Genomic DNA, 13,387 nt, shown 5'->3' on the forward strand with positions numbered 1-13,387 from the left:
AAATATATCTTAGTGTCTTAATTGTTTAGATTTTTATAATGCATTAGCTTTTTGTCGATCCACTGGTTCACATTTAAAAATATGTAGCAAAAATAGCAGATGGGCTTATTGAAAAAGCAACTTTGTTCTCTGCCAGCAGGGGCAAGTTCAAGCTCAAACCGGTGTACAACGTTTTGCTACGGTTTCCGGTTTGAACGACATGTTTCCTGGAAACGGTGTGCAACGGGGTTTGAGATGCGTTTTCTCATTTGGTGGGTGTGTCAAAATGTCAGCCCATTCAGCAGCAGCATGTATATAAACCACGTGGTATTAAAGAGACAGCTCGCACAATGTAAATAACATCAAAATAAATTAACAAGAGCAAGTATATTGTTTGCACATGTTTATTTACATTAAAGGCAAAATAACTGAAATAATTAGAGCACAGGTATAGATCTGGAACTTCTTTAAGTCTGTCTAAATATCATTTAGTAATTGCAATGTCTTCTGGTCCATATCCTTTCCTTAATGTAACAAAAATACTATACATATTTTGATATATTTTGCTCTTGTATTGTGGAGTGACACTTTCATAAACTTTTCTATTTAAAACGTATTAAACACATATTTATACCGATTTCATCAGGCTCCGAAAATTCTTTAAAAAAAAAAAAACACAAAGAATGGCCTTCTCAGCTACCATTAGTTGCAACTCTTGCGTCATCAGAACAGGGTGTTCAACGCACCACCGTTTCAGTTTAAAAAACGTTTCGCACCGTTTTGTCGGGGCTGAACGCAGCCCTGGGCGCAAGAGTTGCAACTATGGTAGCTGAGAAGGCCATTCTTTGTGTTCTTTTTGAAGAATTTATTTTGCGTGCCGAAATCAGTAGAAATACGTGAGAGAGAGCTCATGTGCCAAGCCCCAGCTGGCATCTCTCTCCCAGCTGAGCGGCTGCTTCAACACAAACAGCCTTTCATGAAGCGAGAGCTTCCATCTTGTCTCAGAGAACATCCTGCTCTTCACCTCCACAAACTCTAAAGCTTCATTATATTAGAGCAGGGATGGGCAACTTTGATAGTGACGAGGGCCAGCATTTTTTTCTCCTTTATACCAAGGGGCCAGATTACTAATCCATGTCCACACACCTTTTACACAGTCTTACTCAATTTCCTTTTTATTGAAGGAAATTGAAGTATAACTAATGTAATTTGTTTTTAAAGATTTTATTAAGTATAAAACTTGTGCAGTTAGGCTAATTCAGAAGGAAAACTTTGTTGTCAGTGGACAAAAATATTACCCTGACTAGCCAATGTAAACATTTCAATTGCATTGTCTGTAAATTTGCAACAAACAAATATACAGAGGTCCTTTTTTTATCAGTAGCCTACAGAACATTCTCAAAACAACCTAAAAGGACAGTTAAAAAGGGCTTAATTTAAAAAAAATAGTTATTCTAAATGGTACCATAAAATAACCTGGTATCTAAAAGAGAACATCCCAATCGAGTGAAGGGATTTGTGGAAACTGGTTCCTAATTATTGTGATCCAACATTTGCCTCGTTTTTCAGGATGAAAAGCCAAACATTTCAGGTGAAGGATAATCCACTTCTTACCTCCGAGACGGTGTTATGATCTATATGACCTTATTATTTTTATTGTGAGTATTAGGCTTATCATTATTGCTGATCACTTTTGTTGTGCTATGATATTGTAATATTTACCATTATATAATCAGAGGATTATAGAAAAGTTTATGAAAGTGTGACTTCACAATGCAATAGCAAAATATATAAATATGTATAGTATTTTTATGTTACATTAATCAGTGTCTAGCATCCTACTACGCTGAAATTAATAGGGGAGCGGCTGGAAACTAGCGACCTCTCCTGGTTGGAGATAGTATTAACATCATAAACTGAAAGCAATCTTTACGTGACTTGCTTTTCAGATGTTTTAAAATGTATCATCCGAGTCTAATATGATCCAGCAGGCCATACTAAAAGACACTGCGTACACGGCCCGCGGGCTGCCAGTTGCCCATCCCTGTATTAGAGCATCAACTAAATGCACAGCACACAAGTTTATCATTTTCTATCAAAGCACAGCATGTTCAAAAGTTCACAGCAACTTAGAGGAACTAAAATATATCCCAAACAAGTTCTTGATTAACAACTACACCCATGAAAAACAGTGTGTAATGGAAAGTGTCGTAGAGAATGCAGGGCAGATGAAGTGTAATTGAAAGCAGCTGTGATGGTGCGGCAGTTTGAGGCTCGCTGGAGAAGGACAGGCTGCAGTGTCCTGGTTAGCAGTCCCAGATAAAGCAGCACTCAGAGGAGCAAGAGCAACCCGCCTCCTTCCTCTGAAATGGGTCAGAACCTTCATTTCCATGGCAAATAGAACAAGTGCTGCCGAATGCAAACTCAAAATATAGTGCATACAGAGATCTCATTAGAATGATGTATTCAGAAGCTTCTGACCAGTTTTATTTGAAGAAGCACTAACATTGTGTCCTAACCAGGCACAACAACATGCAATTTGCCTGTTCATGATGAACATGGAAATGATGTGCAGCATGACAATTAGAGGTTTATTTGCCCAATAAACAAGCCCCAAGTTTATTTGTATAGCATGTTTCCCAAACATCAGAAGTTTCAGTTTCACTTTAAATAAATTTGATTAGGCCTGACATTGATAATAAATTGAGTTTATAATGAATGCCACTAGAATTTGTTTGCTTTGTTCTTATATTTCTCAGATTTTCTCATTCCTGTTCTGTTCTGTACACTGTAAAGGATTTGTTGTGGAGTGAGGGGAACTGAAATACATGTTTATGTTTACTAATATTTTACATTATTTCTCAATTTAATAATAAAATGTTAATTTTAACATTTATAAAATAGACCAATTCCATTATTTTTTTTTCTCTCAAAAATTCAATTCTGACTCGGAGTGACATAGTCAGGTGCGATTTATTTTCCGGAAAATATGGTAATATCATCTCTGTGGAGCAGGATTTTGGACCAATGAGATTTCACTGTGGGTGGGGCTTGTAAGCGCAATGGCGCATACATTAAAACCAAGCAACCAAGAAAATGTTTCGGGCACTTGCTGCTTTGATCAACAGTTGCTTTACTGTGTTGCAACCTGGTTAGGACACACATAAAACAAACAAATAATAATGCAAAAACAGTAAAATCTTACCAGTTGTAGTATATCTTCATCTTTTGGCATCACACACAACTCCAAAAATGTATGACTGGAAGTGGAAATAAATATTTAGGGCCACAATCAGACATGTATCAGGACACATCTAAATGAATTCTAACGCACTCTCACCTGTTCTGGATGAGCCCTATGACCTGCGAGTACGTCTTCCCAATGATGCTCTCGCCGTTCACTTTCACTATCCTGTCCCCTGTTGATAAAGTTAAATTACCAGGTTTTTGATTATCAGAAATCGATAAGCAAAACGAAACGATGTGCTGTACATTTGTAATGATGGTGTAATTACCAGTGCAGAGTCCGGCGCTGTGAGCAGGCCCTCCCTCTTTGACCTGCTTCACAAAGATCGTGTCCATGGGCTCCAGTCTGTTCCGCGGTCTCCCTGGCAACAACAAAAGCAGCAGAGTCACGAGTGGCCCAGATCACAACAAACCAGCTCCGGGAAGTAGCGAGCGGTCACAAGATTGAGCCACAATAAATATTTTAATCACACCAGTTTTTCAAATGAAACATTTAACCCATTAATAGAGCAGAAATGCTTGGACTTCATCTGGAAGTGACCCAGCATTCAATGTGACATCCCTCAGTCCCTGAGGGAGTGCTATACTTGGCTTCATCCTGACATAGTATGCCAGAACACAGATCACAGATCTAACAGTGAACAGCTAACACCACAGATTCCCTGAGGATGACAGCTATGAGACGCTTAGGTCCATGTCTACTTGCACTGAAAGGAATGAGGATCTCTCCACAACAGCCCATTATTTTGTTCAATATCTCTCTGTTAGCCTGTTGAATGGGAAATAAACCTGTGGATTCTGCATAATGCATACACCATCCAAAGTCGGACACCAACTGCCTTGAAATCCACCGTCAGCATGCTAAATCTCTCTTTGAGGCTGCAAAAAATATTAAACAGACCACTCAACCTCATTAATTAGCTACTATGGTTTTGATCTTGATCTGTTCCTAATTACAATTTGTTTTTCACAGCCATTCCATTTGTTCAGACAGTTAATATCCGCTATATCCACATTGGTTGCTATAGTAATAATGTCAGCACAATGCTAAGAGTGTGTTAAAATAGACACAGCTACACCCACAGCAGCACAATGCGGGTGACATTACAAACACTTTAGAATAGGGAAGCTATTCACCACCAACTAGTTGCTCATTAGCATTCTGGCTGTTTATTAGTACTTATAAAACAAATATTAATGCATTATAATGCTTTACTTACAATCAATAAGCAGCAAATTAGGAGTTAAAATCTGTTTAGCTCTCTCTCTATATGGACACACACATATACATAGCTTTGAAATTCTGCTTAGCAATAATGTATTTGGGGAAGAATGGACAATGTTTGGAGAACAATTACTACATTCACGGATTCATTAACCTCAAACATGTTGCTAATGATCAAATTGTTTCTGATTTCAGGCAACAAAATAGAATTACTATTAGGCCTGGGCGATAAAACGGTGTCGATATTTATCGACGGTACACCTTCTTCGATAACGATATAAAAAATGTTCGATATAGTGCACGATATAGGCTACGTCGCAAATTTTTTATTCCTTTTCACTGCGTCTCTTATGTTTTTAAATACAATTTAAAAAATACAATCTGCGTGATGGGCGATTTGGCTCTTTGTATTAAGCAATGCATAAATACATGATACTGTTTTGTTCATAATTGTTTATGCAATTTCAGAAATTATATTTGATTTATATGAGTTAATTTACACGTAATGCACGTTTTTTTATAGACAGTTATTTCCATGCATTGACATTATGTGCTGCATTATTTTGCTCATTGCGCCCTCCTGTGGCCTCGGGAGACAAGACAAAAGTTTTTTTAAAACCTATTTAATCTGCATACAAGACATTAGAAATTAGATATTTGTTTAATTTTTATTGCGTGTTTGACTGTTAAAACAAAAAAATATTTGTTGTTTGTCTCAATAAATTGGGTTAATTTAAGTGGTTACATTTAAACATTAAAGTGAGTGGCTAAATGTAAACATTTTTTTCTATTGCTCTTTTTAAAAAAGGTTATAAAAAAATTCAAAAATTATCGATACCGAACGATATGAAACATATCGTTGATACATTTTTAGATATAGCGCCCAGACCTAATTACTATTATATTATATTCACATTTAACCATTCACATTGATTGCACCAACTTTGCTGCCCTTGTTATCTCTCCTATATAGCATTATTTTAAATATTAAGCAGCACAACTGTTTCAACATTGATAATAATAAATGTTTCATGAGCAGCAAATCAGCAGATTAGGCTATGTTTACACGACAATGGTGCAGTCAAAAACGGAAACGTTTTTCCCTTGCGTTTTTAAAAAGTTTCACGTATACGACGACGTTTTCAAAACAATTTCCGTTTAAGTACAGTACAATGCTTCGAAGCCTGAGGCATGATATTCATACTTTGCAAATGTGAAGAGCACAGACATCAACACTGAGTATAAATAAACCAGACAGCAGCAAATATTATGTAGCTTTGTTGCAGTTTGAGATCCAGTTATTAAGTCGTGAGGGAATTCTATTTATACAGACAATTTGCATACTATGCACAGTAATTTTCATACTATGCACAGTACATATTGCAAATAAATACCACAATAATACTATGCTGACAGCCCTGCTTCTCTAGCAATATGAAGCTTTTGTAAAGATTTAATGTGCCCTCTTGTGTTCACTGTCATACACTGCAGTTGTCAAACATAAAAACACATTTACCTCAGGAATATCAAGAAACGCACCCAATACTGCCATGTTTTTAGCATTTGGCACATAATTCATATTCATAGTAATAACATCACACAAACCAAAAAATGTGTTCAGGTGTTCAGAAATAACAAAACACTCAAAATAGTAATGCACCACTGATGATAAATGAAACTAATCCTAATGATTGCTTTGCCACAACCACGAGAAGTGAAATTTGACATAGATGTATGTCAGTTATGCAATATGTACACTGGAGTTCAAGTTTCTTTCTGTTGCTGAGAACATGAAACGAGGACAATGACAACGGCAACATGGCAAAATACAGACACAAATGATTCTATGTACAGGTTAATAAAAACAACCTAAAACCAGCAAAGAAATTCACAACTACAAACCTGTAACCACATTTTCAGGCAGATAAAAAACAGGCTGGAACATGAACATTTCTGGTTCTCGCATACCATGCAAATAGAATATTTTACTATTACGTATGCTGATGTACGTTTTTTTGTCTTACTATGTTTTGCATACAAAACCAGAGGCACTTTAGTGATGTTATGCAAGACTCGTGAGCTAGTTTGGACTCTTCTAGGTAATGTAAATCAAGTTTCATAGTGCTATGCTCTCTTATAAGCTAGAGATTGTTCAGAAGATAAAATAAGTTTTTATATTTGTGCTGCATAGAATATAATGAACCACAATAGCAGTTCCTGTTTCAATTCCATGCTTTTCAATGACCAAAGTAAAAGCATGCAGTGGATTCAAATCCTTAAACCTTGGCAGCTACAAAAGAAAAAGTGAACTGGATACAGTTTATGCTATAGACGTGAGAAGAGATGTGACTTTACTTCTCTTTTACACAGCTCTACATTGTAGCATTATGCTGGATTAGTCTATTTTAAAGAAACCCTGAAATATGTAGGTCAGATACTTGCATGACACACCGGCTCAAACATGCAGAAGAGCATTTAACAAGGTTTGTGCACCACAACAGGCCAGAGATAATGGCTAAGAATTCACAGACCTACAGCTCAGTATGAATCTCCTCTGAGCAAAGTGGGGCATGATTTGAGGGCCCAGTGATGGAATATAGCAGTGATCTTTTTGGAGAGATGCTGGATTTGGACATTCATTCCTGAACTATTATATCCTGCACCTGGCGAATCTTAACATTCTTCCACTATCAATAAAACAAAAATTTCCAAACAGATGTTCTTTCCCTCCTCATGTTCTTCATTCTTTATCAAGAATGTGATTTGTTCTATTCAGTGTGGTTTGTTAAAATGCCACGAGCATTACAACCTCACTATAATTTAAAACGAACAAATCTATGTAGGTCACAGTTTGTTATCTGCACTGTAATGAAGTCAAACAGACAAAACACAGCGTGGGGGGTCCTGAAGCAGATTTAGAAGCCTGTATTGCTGTAGCGAGGATGCTTTAAGGGAGATGAATGCAGAGACGCAACCATCCAAACCAACCATTTTAGCCATCCAAAGTGCCAGAAGCATTTCTCAATGTGTCTCAAGTCTCCTGTGTTCACTCAACACTTTGGCATTTTGCACATTTTGCATATTGTTGTCTAGCTCTTTCTTAATGTAAGAACATATATGATAACTAGTCGTTCAGACAACTCACCATCTAGCTAATTTTGAAAATAACTGCATATCCATAATTGACAGCAGGATGAAATTGCAGGGGGAAAAAAAACATCAAATACATTTTTAACAGTCAAGCTCTTTTGCAACAAAATGATGCCATTTTTAAAAACACACCTAAGGTCAAAAGTTCAAACAGTAGAGGGGGAGAGGTTGAGCAGGGGAAATAATCTGGCTGAGTTATTTCTGGCAGCAATAGACGGTTGTGCTCAACCGTGTCACAAGAGCTATCAAGTAATGAAAGGTGAATAAAAGGCAATCCTTGAGGGAACAACTGCACTCATTCAAGCTTTTAGGGTGGTAAGATGCACCAGTCATCAATCAGAAACGGACGGTTTTTGTTTTATTTTTGGCTGATCTCTGTTTCAGACTTGCACATAAGCTGCATTGCAACTATTTCCAAAAATGGCATTTGTGTGGAAATACTACAAAGTCTGTAAACAGGGCATTAACAGAGGCGAGAGACGGGATATGCTGAAGTTGGACGCAAAGAAGAGAGTGGAGAAAATACAGTACCAGGCAGATCAAACTCACTGTTCTCTAGGGCTGTGTATTGCCAGCAAAGTCACAATACGATGCAGGGCTCTACGCTTACTTTTCTTTTTAGGAGCGCTTGTGCTATTATAAATTTAGGAGCACGGTCAAAAATTTGAGAAGTAGAATAAGAATAAGTTACCAATCAAATAAAATCAGTATTTAAGAAATATATTTGTGCTACAGAGTTGGCACACAAGAACACACAAGTGGCTTGAAGGTATATTTTCAGACGTTTAATGAGGCTCAGAGGTCGCATGAAGTGCAATTAAATTCATGTTGAGGTTAATGTTTTAAATATAACATTTTGAATATAGAAATATTAAATGATTTAAATAACAGAAAATATACTTTAAAAATTTAACTAAAACTGCCAGCAGGTGGCAGCAAGTCACTGATTTTATCACTGAATCATTCATTCAATTGATTCATCGAAAGGCTGATTCATTCAGGAACAAAGTACGTGACTGTCTTTATGAATGGGTAATTGAATCATTGACTCACTAGATTCGTTTAAAAACGCAGTTCATTCATAAACGAAACCGCTGTGTTTGAATGGAGATGCGCAGCGGCTCAGCTGTTACTTTGTTTGAAATCATTAATCAATTGCAAAATAAGGCAATTGTGTTGTTGTCAGACAATATAAGTCACTTAATATTAACTTATTGATTTAATACAACAGTTCATTAAACTAGATCACATTTGCAAACTCCCTTAATAATCATTAAAAGCTGTCACTCACAAAACTCCATTTTAATCGACGAAGCTCCCTACACTGCACAATGAATCTCTTATTTACACCCGGTCAACACTTTGTTTGTTATAATGAGAGGATACGTCTGTGATACATTACTCAACGCTGCAGAAACACGTAAGTACGTTAGAACCTTTGAAGCTCCCTCAGCACAAACACAAATATGCTGATCGGGTCAGTCGCACAGGTGCTCCTAAATATTATTTCATAGTCGCACGCAGTAGTTTTCAGTCGCAAATGCGACTGAAATGGTCGCACTGTAGAGCCCTGCCTCAGCGCTGCCCAGCATTTTTTTCAATAAAATAGCTTAACCGCTGAAGATTTATCTTTCTCAGCAAGGAGTTGGTAACATCATTGTTTTCGAAGCAATTAAAGCCACAGCTTCACTGTTAATAGAGAAGGTAAAACTGAGAGAACTGTTAAAAGAGAGGTAATTCATACATACACAGTCTCTCTCTCTTTCTCGTAAATGAACACGTGATGAATTACACTTTTCTGAGAATAGAATATTGAAGTGGAGATCGCTAAACCGAAAGCTTACTGGTGTTTTCAGAAAGCCAGCGCTTTTATCCACAGTGGAGAGAGAGCATGAGCACATGGTTGCCAAAAATAAGTAACACACTTAGCAGATATTTACGTATCGCGCAAGTGTGAAGCTCTGTTTCGGGGATTATGTCTCTTTATATCAGGCAACCCCGGTTGTGTTCCCTTGCAGCCAGATTAAACCTTGTTTTAGCCTAAATATTATACTCTCTTCATTATTTTTTTTTAGAAACCTTGCACTTTTCCACTCCATTTTAAACGCTGTTCTTTTATTCAAATTAAGCGCTGTCCACTGCTGCGAACGTGCTGCGGTATCAATACAGAAACAGCTGTATCGATTCCCGTATAGTCAAATAGTACGTGACGATACATTGTCATATCGATGTATTAAACACAGCCCTACTGTTCGCTATGCTCAAAATATTGGAAGAAAATCCTAAATACTGAATTGGGGGTTTATATGAATGTATCTATGAAGGGAACTAACTGCCTTCAAAATTTCAGAAGTTTCTTTTAATCTACCTCCATGTAATATCTAGTAGAGTTTACAGGGGAACAAGGGTAACGAAGGAAACACTATATTTCTGCTGTTCCAAAAGCACCACCTACTGTCAAAATTTTTATTCAGCCCATCTACTGTATTCATGCACTTCATGTACTTCTGTGGAACCTTCATGCACTCAACTGTCATAGCTTTCCTTATGCAGCCAGATTAAACCTTGTTTTAGCCTAAATATTATACTCTCTTCATTATTTTTTTTTAGAAACCTTGCACTTTTCCACTCCATTTTAAACGCTGTTCTTTTATTCAAATTAAGCGCTGTCCACTGCTGCGAACGTGCTGCGGTATCAATACAGAAACAGCTGTATCGATTCCCGTATAGTCAAATAGTACGTGACGATACATTGTCATATCGATGTATTAAACACAGCCCTACTGTTCGCTATGCTCAAAATATTGGAAGAAAATCCTAAATACTGAATTGGGGGTTTATATGAATGTATCTATGAAGGGAACTAACTGCCTTCAAAATTTCAGAAGTTTCTTTTAATCTACCTCCATGTAATATCTAGTAGAGTTTACAGGGGAACAAGGGTAACGAAGGAAACACTATATTTCTGCTGTTCCAAAAGCACCACCTACTGTCAAAATTTTTATTCAGCCCATCTACTGTATTCATGCACTTCATGTACTTCTGTGGAACCTTCATGCACTCAACTGTCATAGCTTTCCTTATGTGGCAGGAGTACACTTGGTTACAAAATAACCTTATAAAATGTATACACCAGAACGTAAAGTGCATAATGCACAGTATACAGTATACATTTAAGTTAGTTTTATGTTACTAAAAGTGATAACTTACCTCTACGACCGTGGTCTTCATCCTAGAAGAACAAATAAAAAAAACTACATTAATTTGTGTTTAAAAATATACAAAACATACAGAATTAAAATATATTAATGATAGAAAGCAGATACTATGAAACCCCAGTGAATGTAGTGATGCACACTACCTTAACATTGGAGTTCACCGCAGACTCCGGTGGGTACACAATGAAGTGACGCAGAGTGAAGCCGAAGCCTTGTGAAGTGCGACGCAGACGAAGCATCTTAGGGCCTGGCCAGGAAAATGGCTCTTCCTCCAACTGAAAGAGCACTCCTGAAGAATCATCCTGATCCACCACATCCTACAGAGAAACAGATAAAATCATGAGGAAGAAGAATGGCCACTGAGTACAACAGATCAACAAATCCAGATTAAAACTATTAAATGAAAAATTATGAATTTTATCATACATTTTATCTTATGAAAACATTCATTGGATGGAGAACGCATTGAAAGTTCTTTCTGCATATAAAATCGACTGGGGGGTCCAAAGGAAATTAAACTTGTATGACACAGGAAAGACTGAAATCTGTAAATTTTAGTGACGTACCATAATTAATTTTTTAAACAAAACACTAAACCAAAAGTAAAGTTTTCATTTAGCTGAAAAACTAAACCAAAACCGAAAATGGTGTTTAACAATCAATTAACTCAATTCAGTTAATAAAACAACACTCAATTAAAAACGGAGTTGTATGGCATCAAAATATTCCATCTGAGACATTTCAAAGCCATTTTGCCCAAAACCAAAACTTCGTATTTTAAATGAATATTTTCAGTTTCTGAAATTTTAGTGCATCACTGGTAACCATTCCACCCAAATCAATGCAAAAAACCCTGATCAGACAGTTTCATCCTGATCAGACTGTCCAGATCGTGCTGTATTGCCACTGACATTCACACCAGTGAATCACTTCTGTGAGCAAGAAAGCACTGAACAAGAGCTCTGCTGGCTTTCATAAGCAGAAGCAGTGGACAAAACACACCCCGCAGAAATGGCATAACTTGTTGCACATGAGGTAGAAGGACAAATTTGAGACATTAAATTTGACAGTCAAATTCTGTATAGATTGTATAGATGTATAGGTAAATATTTTAAACAGCCAAGTCAACAAACTAAAGCAGGATCAGCACAAAGATGAATCAGAACTGCTATGACATCATCATCCTTGACTTTTTCCTCTTCGTGCTGAGGAACACCCACTGAAGGTTGAGTCAGGACTAGCCTGATGTCATGTCTGTGTGGGTGATGTTTTATGCCTCATCTGAAGTTAATTTCCTTGAGGAGCTTATTTAAGGATAACAGAAACCACACACCAGTTCCCCCACAGGACGATTCAGTGTTCAAATTTGTTTTGCTGGCATTAATAAATCTCATCTATTTGTTTGTGGATTTGTTTGTTTTTCTGAAAATGAAAATGTATTTATTATTTTATTTACTTTAACAAGGCTCAAGTTGTGTAATTTGCTCATGATGATGTCTGAGGCCTAGGGATGTTCATTTTAACCATTTAACCGGTTAACCGACGGTAAGAATTTTGACCGATTAATACAATCAGTTAAACAGTTTAAAAAGTCATTTAATTATTTATTTTTTCAGTAATTTATCAAAATATTTAAAACGGTTTGCTGCATGGTTAAAATACGCAACGCGTCTAAAAAATTTGTTTTTTAGGGGGAAAAAACAAGTCGCGTATAAGTCGCATTTTATTATTTCATTCAGAAATAGGCCTAATGCCGACGCGAAATGTTTACAAACCTTATAATAAACACTGTAAACATAGCTAGGCTATTTTAGTTCCCCTCACTCCACAACAAAACCTTTCAATTAACAGTATTTAGAAAAGAACAAGAATAGCATTATATAGCAATATAAATGACAAGCCAAAACAAATTCATTTAGGTTAAAACGAAACTGAAACCAACGCTGGGTCTCTCACTTCACACAAAATCAAATGTTTCCTTATTCGCGATGTATTTGAATAGCAAATTATTATTTATTATGTACTTCACTCGCGTTCCAATATCCACGTAAAACAAAACATAACACATTTTGCATAACATCACGGCGGTACAGTGATAACACATAACCTTAACGGCTTAACAGATTTTACTACATAGTTTTTTTCCATGTGTTTGACTGACTGTATATATATATTATGATAATGAACAGGCTGCATAGTCAACGCAGCAATGCTTAACTGTGCGCGCATGCGGCGCAATCACTTGAATTTTTTTCCTTCTAACAGTGGAAGAAACTACTCCTTTTAGTCCTAAAGATAATCTGAATTGTAAAAGGTTTGCCTTTATTTGTGTACATTCACAATTAAAACAAATCTTTGTGCTTTTGTAAAATAAGCCTAAAGAAAAATAGGATGCCGCTTTCTGCCGTCGGTTTCCTTTCGCGCAGCACAAAAAATGAACCGAAACTCTGCATAGGCTACTTGTTTTTCTTTCATTTTCTTAATTTATAATTTAAGTAAAAATGTTTCTCGTATAGGCCTATTTATTTGTTTTATATATATATATATATATATATATATAAAACGAATT

The 13,387-nt window shown here is 36.5% G+C and overlaps 1 protein-coding gene across 1 annotated transcript in view; it reads right to left on the reverse strand.

The window, feature by feature from the left end:
- Positions 1-13,387, reverse strand: part of LOC107671689 (rho GTPase-activating protein 21-like) — a 76,236-nt gene that overhangs the window by 36,591 nt on the left and 26,258 nt on the right. The window contains exons 3-7 of the mRNA XM_016464599.1: positions 10,962-11,135; positions 10,811-10,832; positions 3,495-3,587; positions 3,320-3,398; positions 3,185-3,239 (exon numbers count right to left, since the gene is read on the reverse strand). Coding sequence (XP_016320085.1) covers positions 3,185-3,239; positions 3,320-3,398; positions 3,495-3,587; positions 10,811-10,832; positions 10,962-11,135 — 423 coding nt within the window. The remainder of the gene's footprint in view (positions 1-3,184; positions 3,240-3,319; positions 3,399-3,494; positions 3,588-10,810; positions 10,833-10,961; positions 11,136-13,387) is intronic.

Source organism: Sinocyclocheilus anshuiensis, unplaced genomic scaffold (assembly GCF_001515605.1).
Source record: "Sinocyclocheilus anshuiensis isolate Anshui unplaced genomic scaffold, SAMN03320099.WGS_v1.1 scaffold524, whole genome shotgun sequence".
NCBI lineage: Eukaryota > Metazoa > Chordata > Actinopteri > Cypriniformes > Cyprinidae > Sinocyclocheilus > Sinocyclocheilus anshuiensis.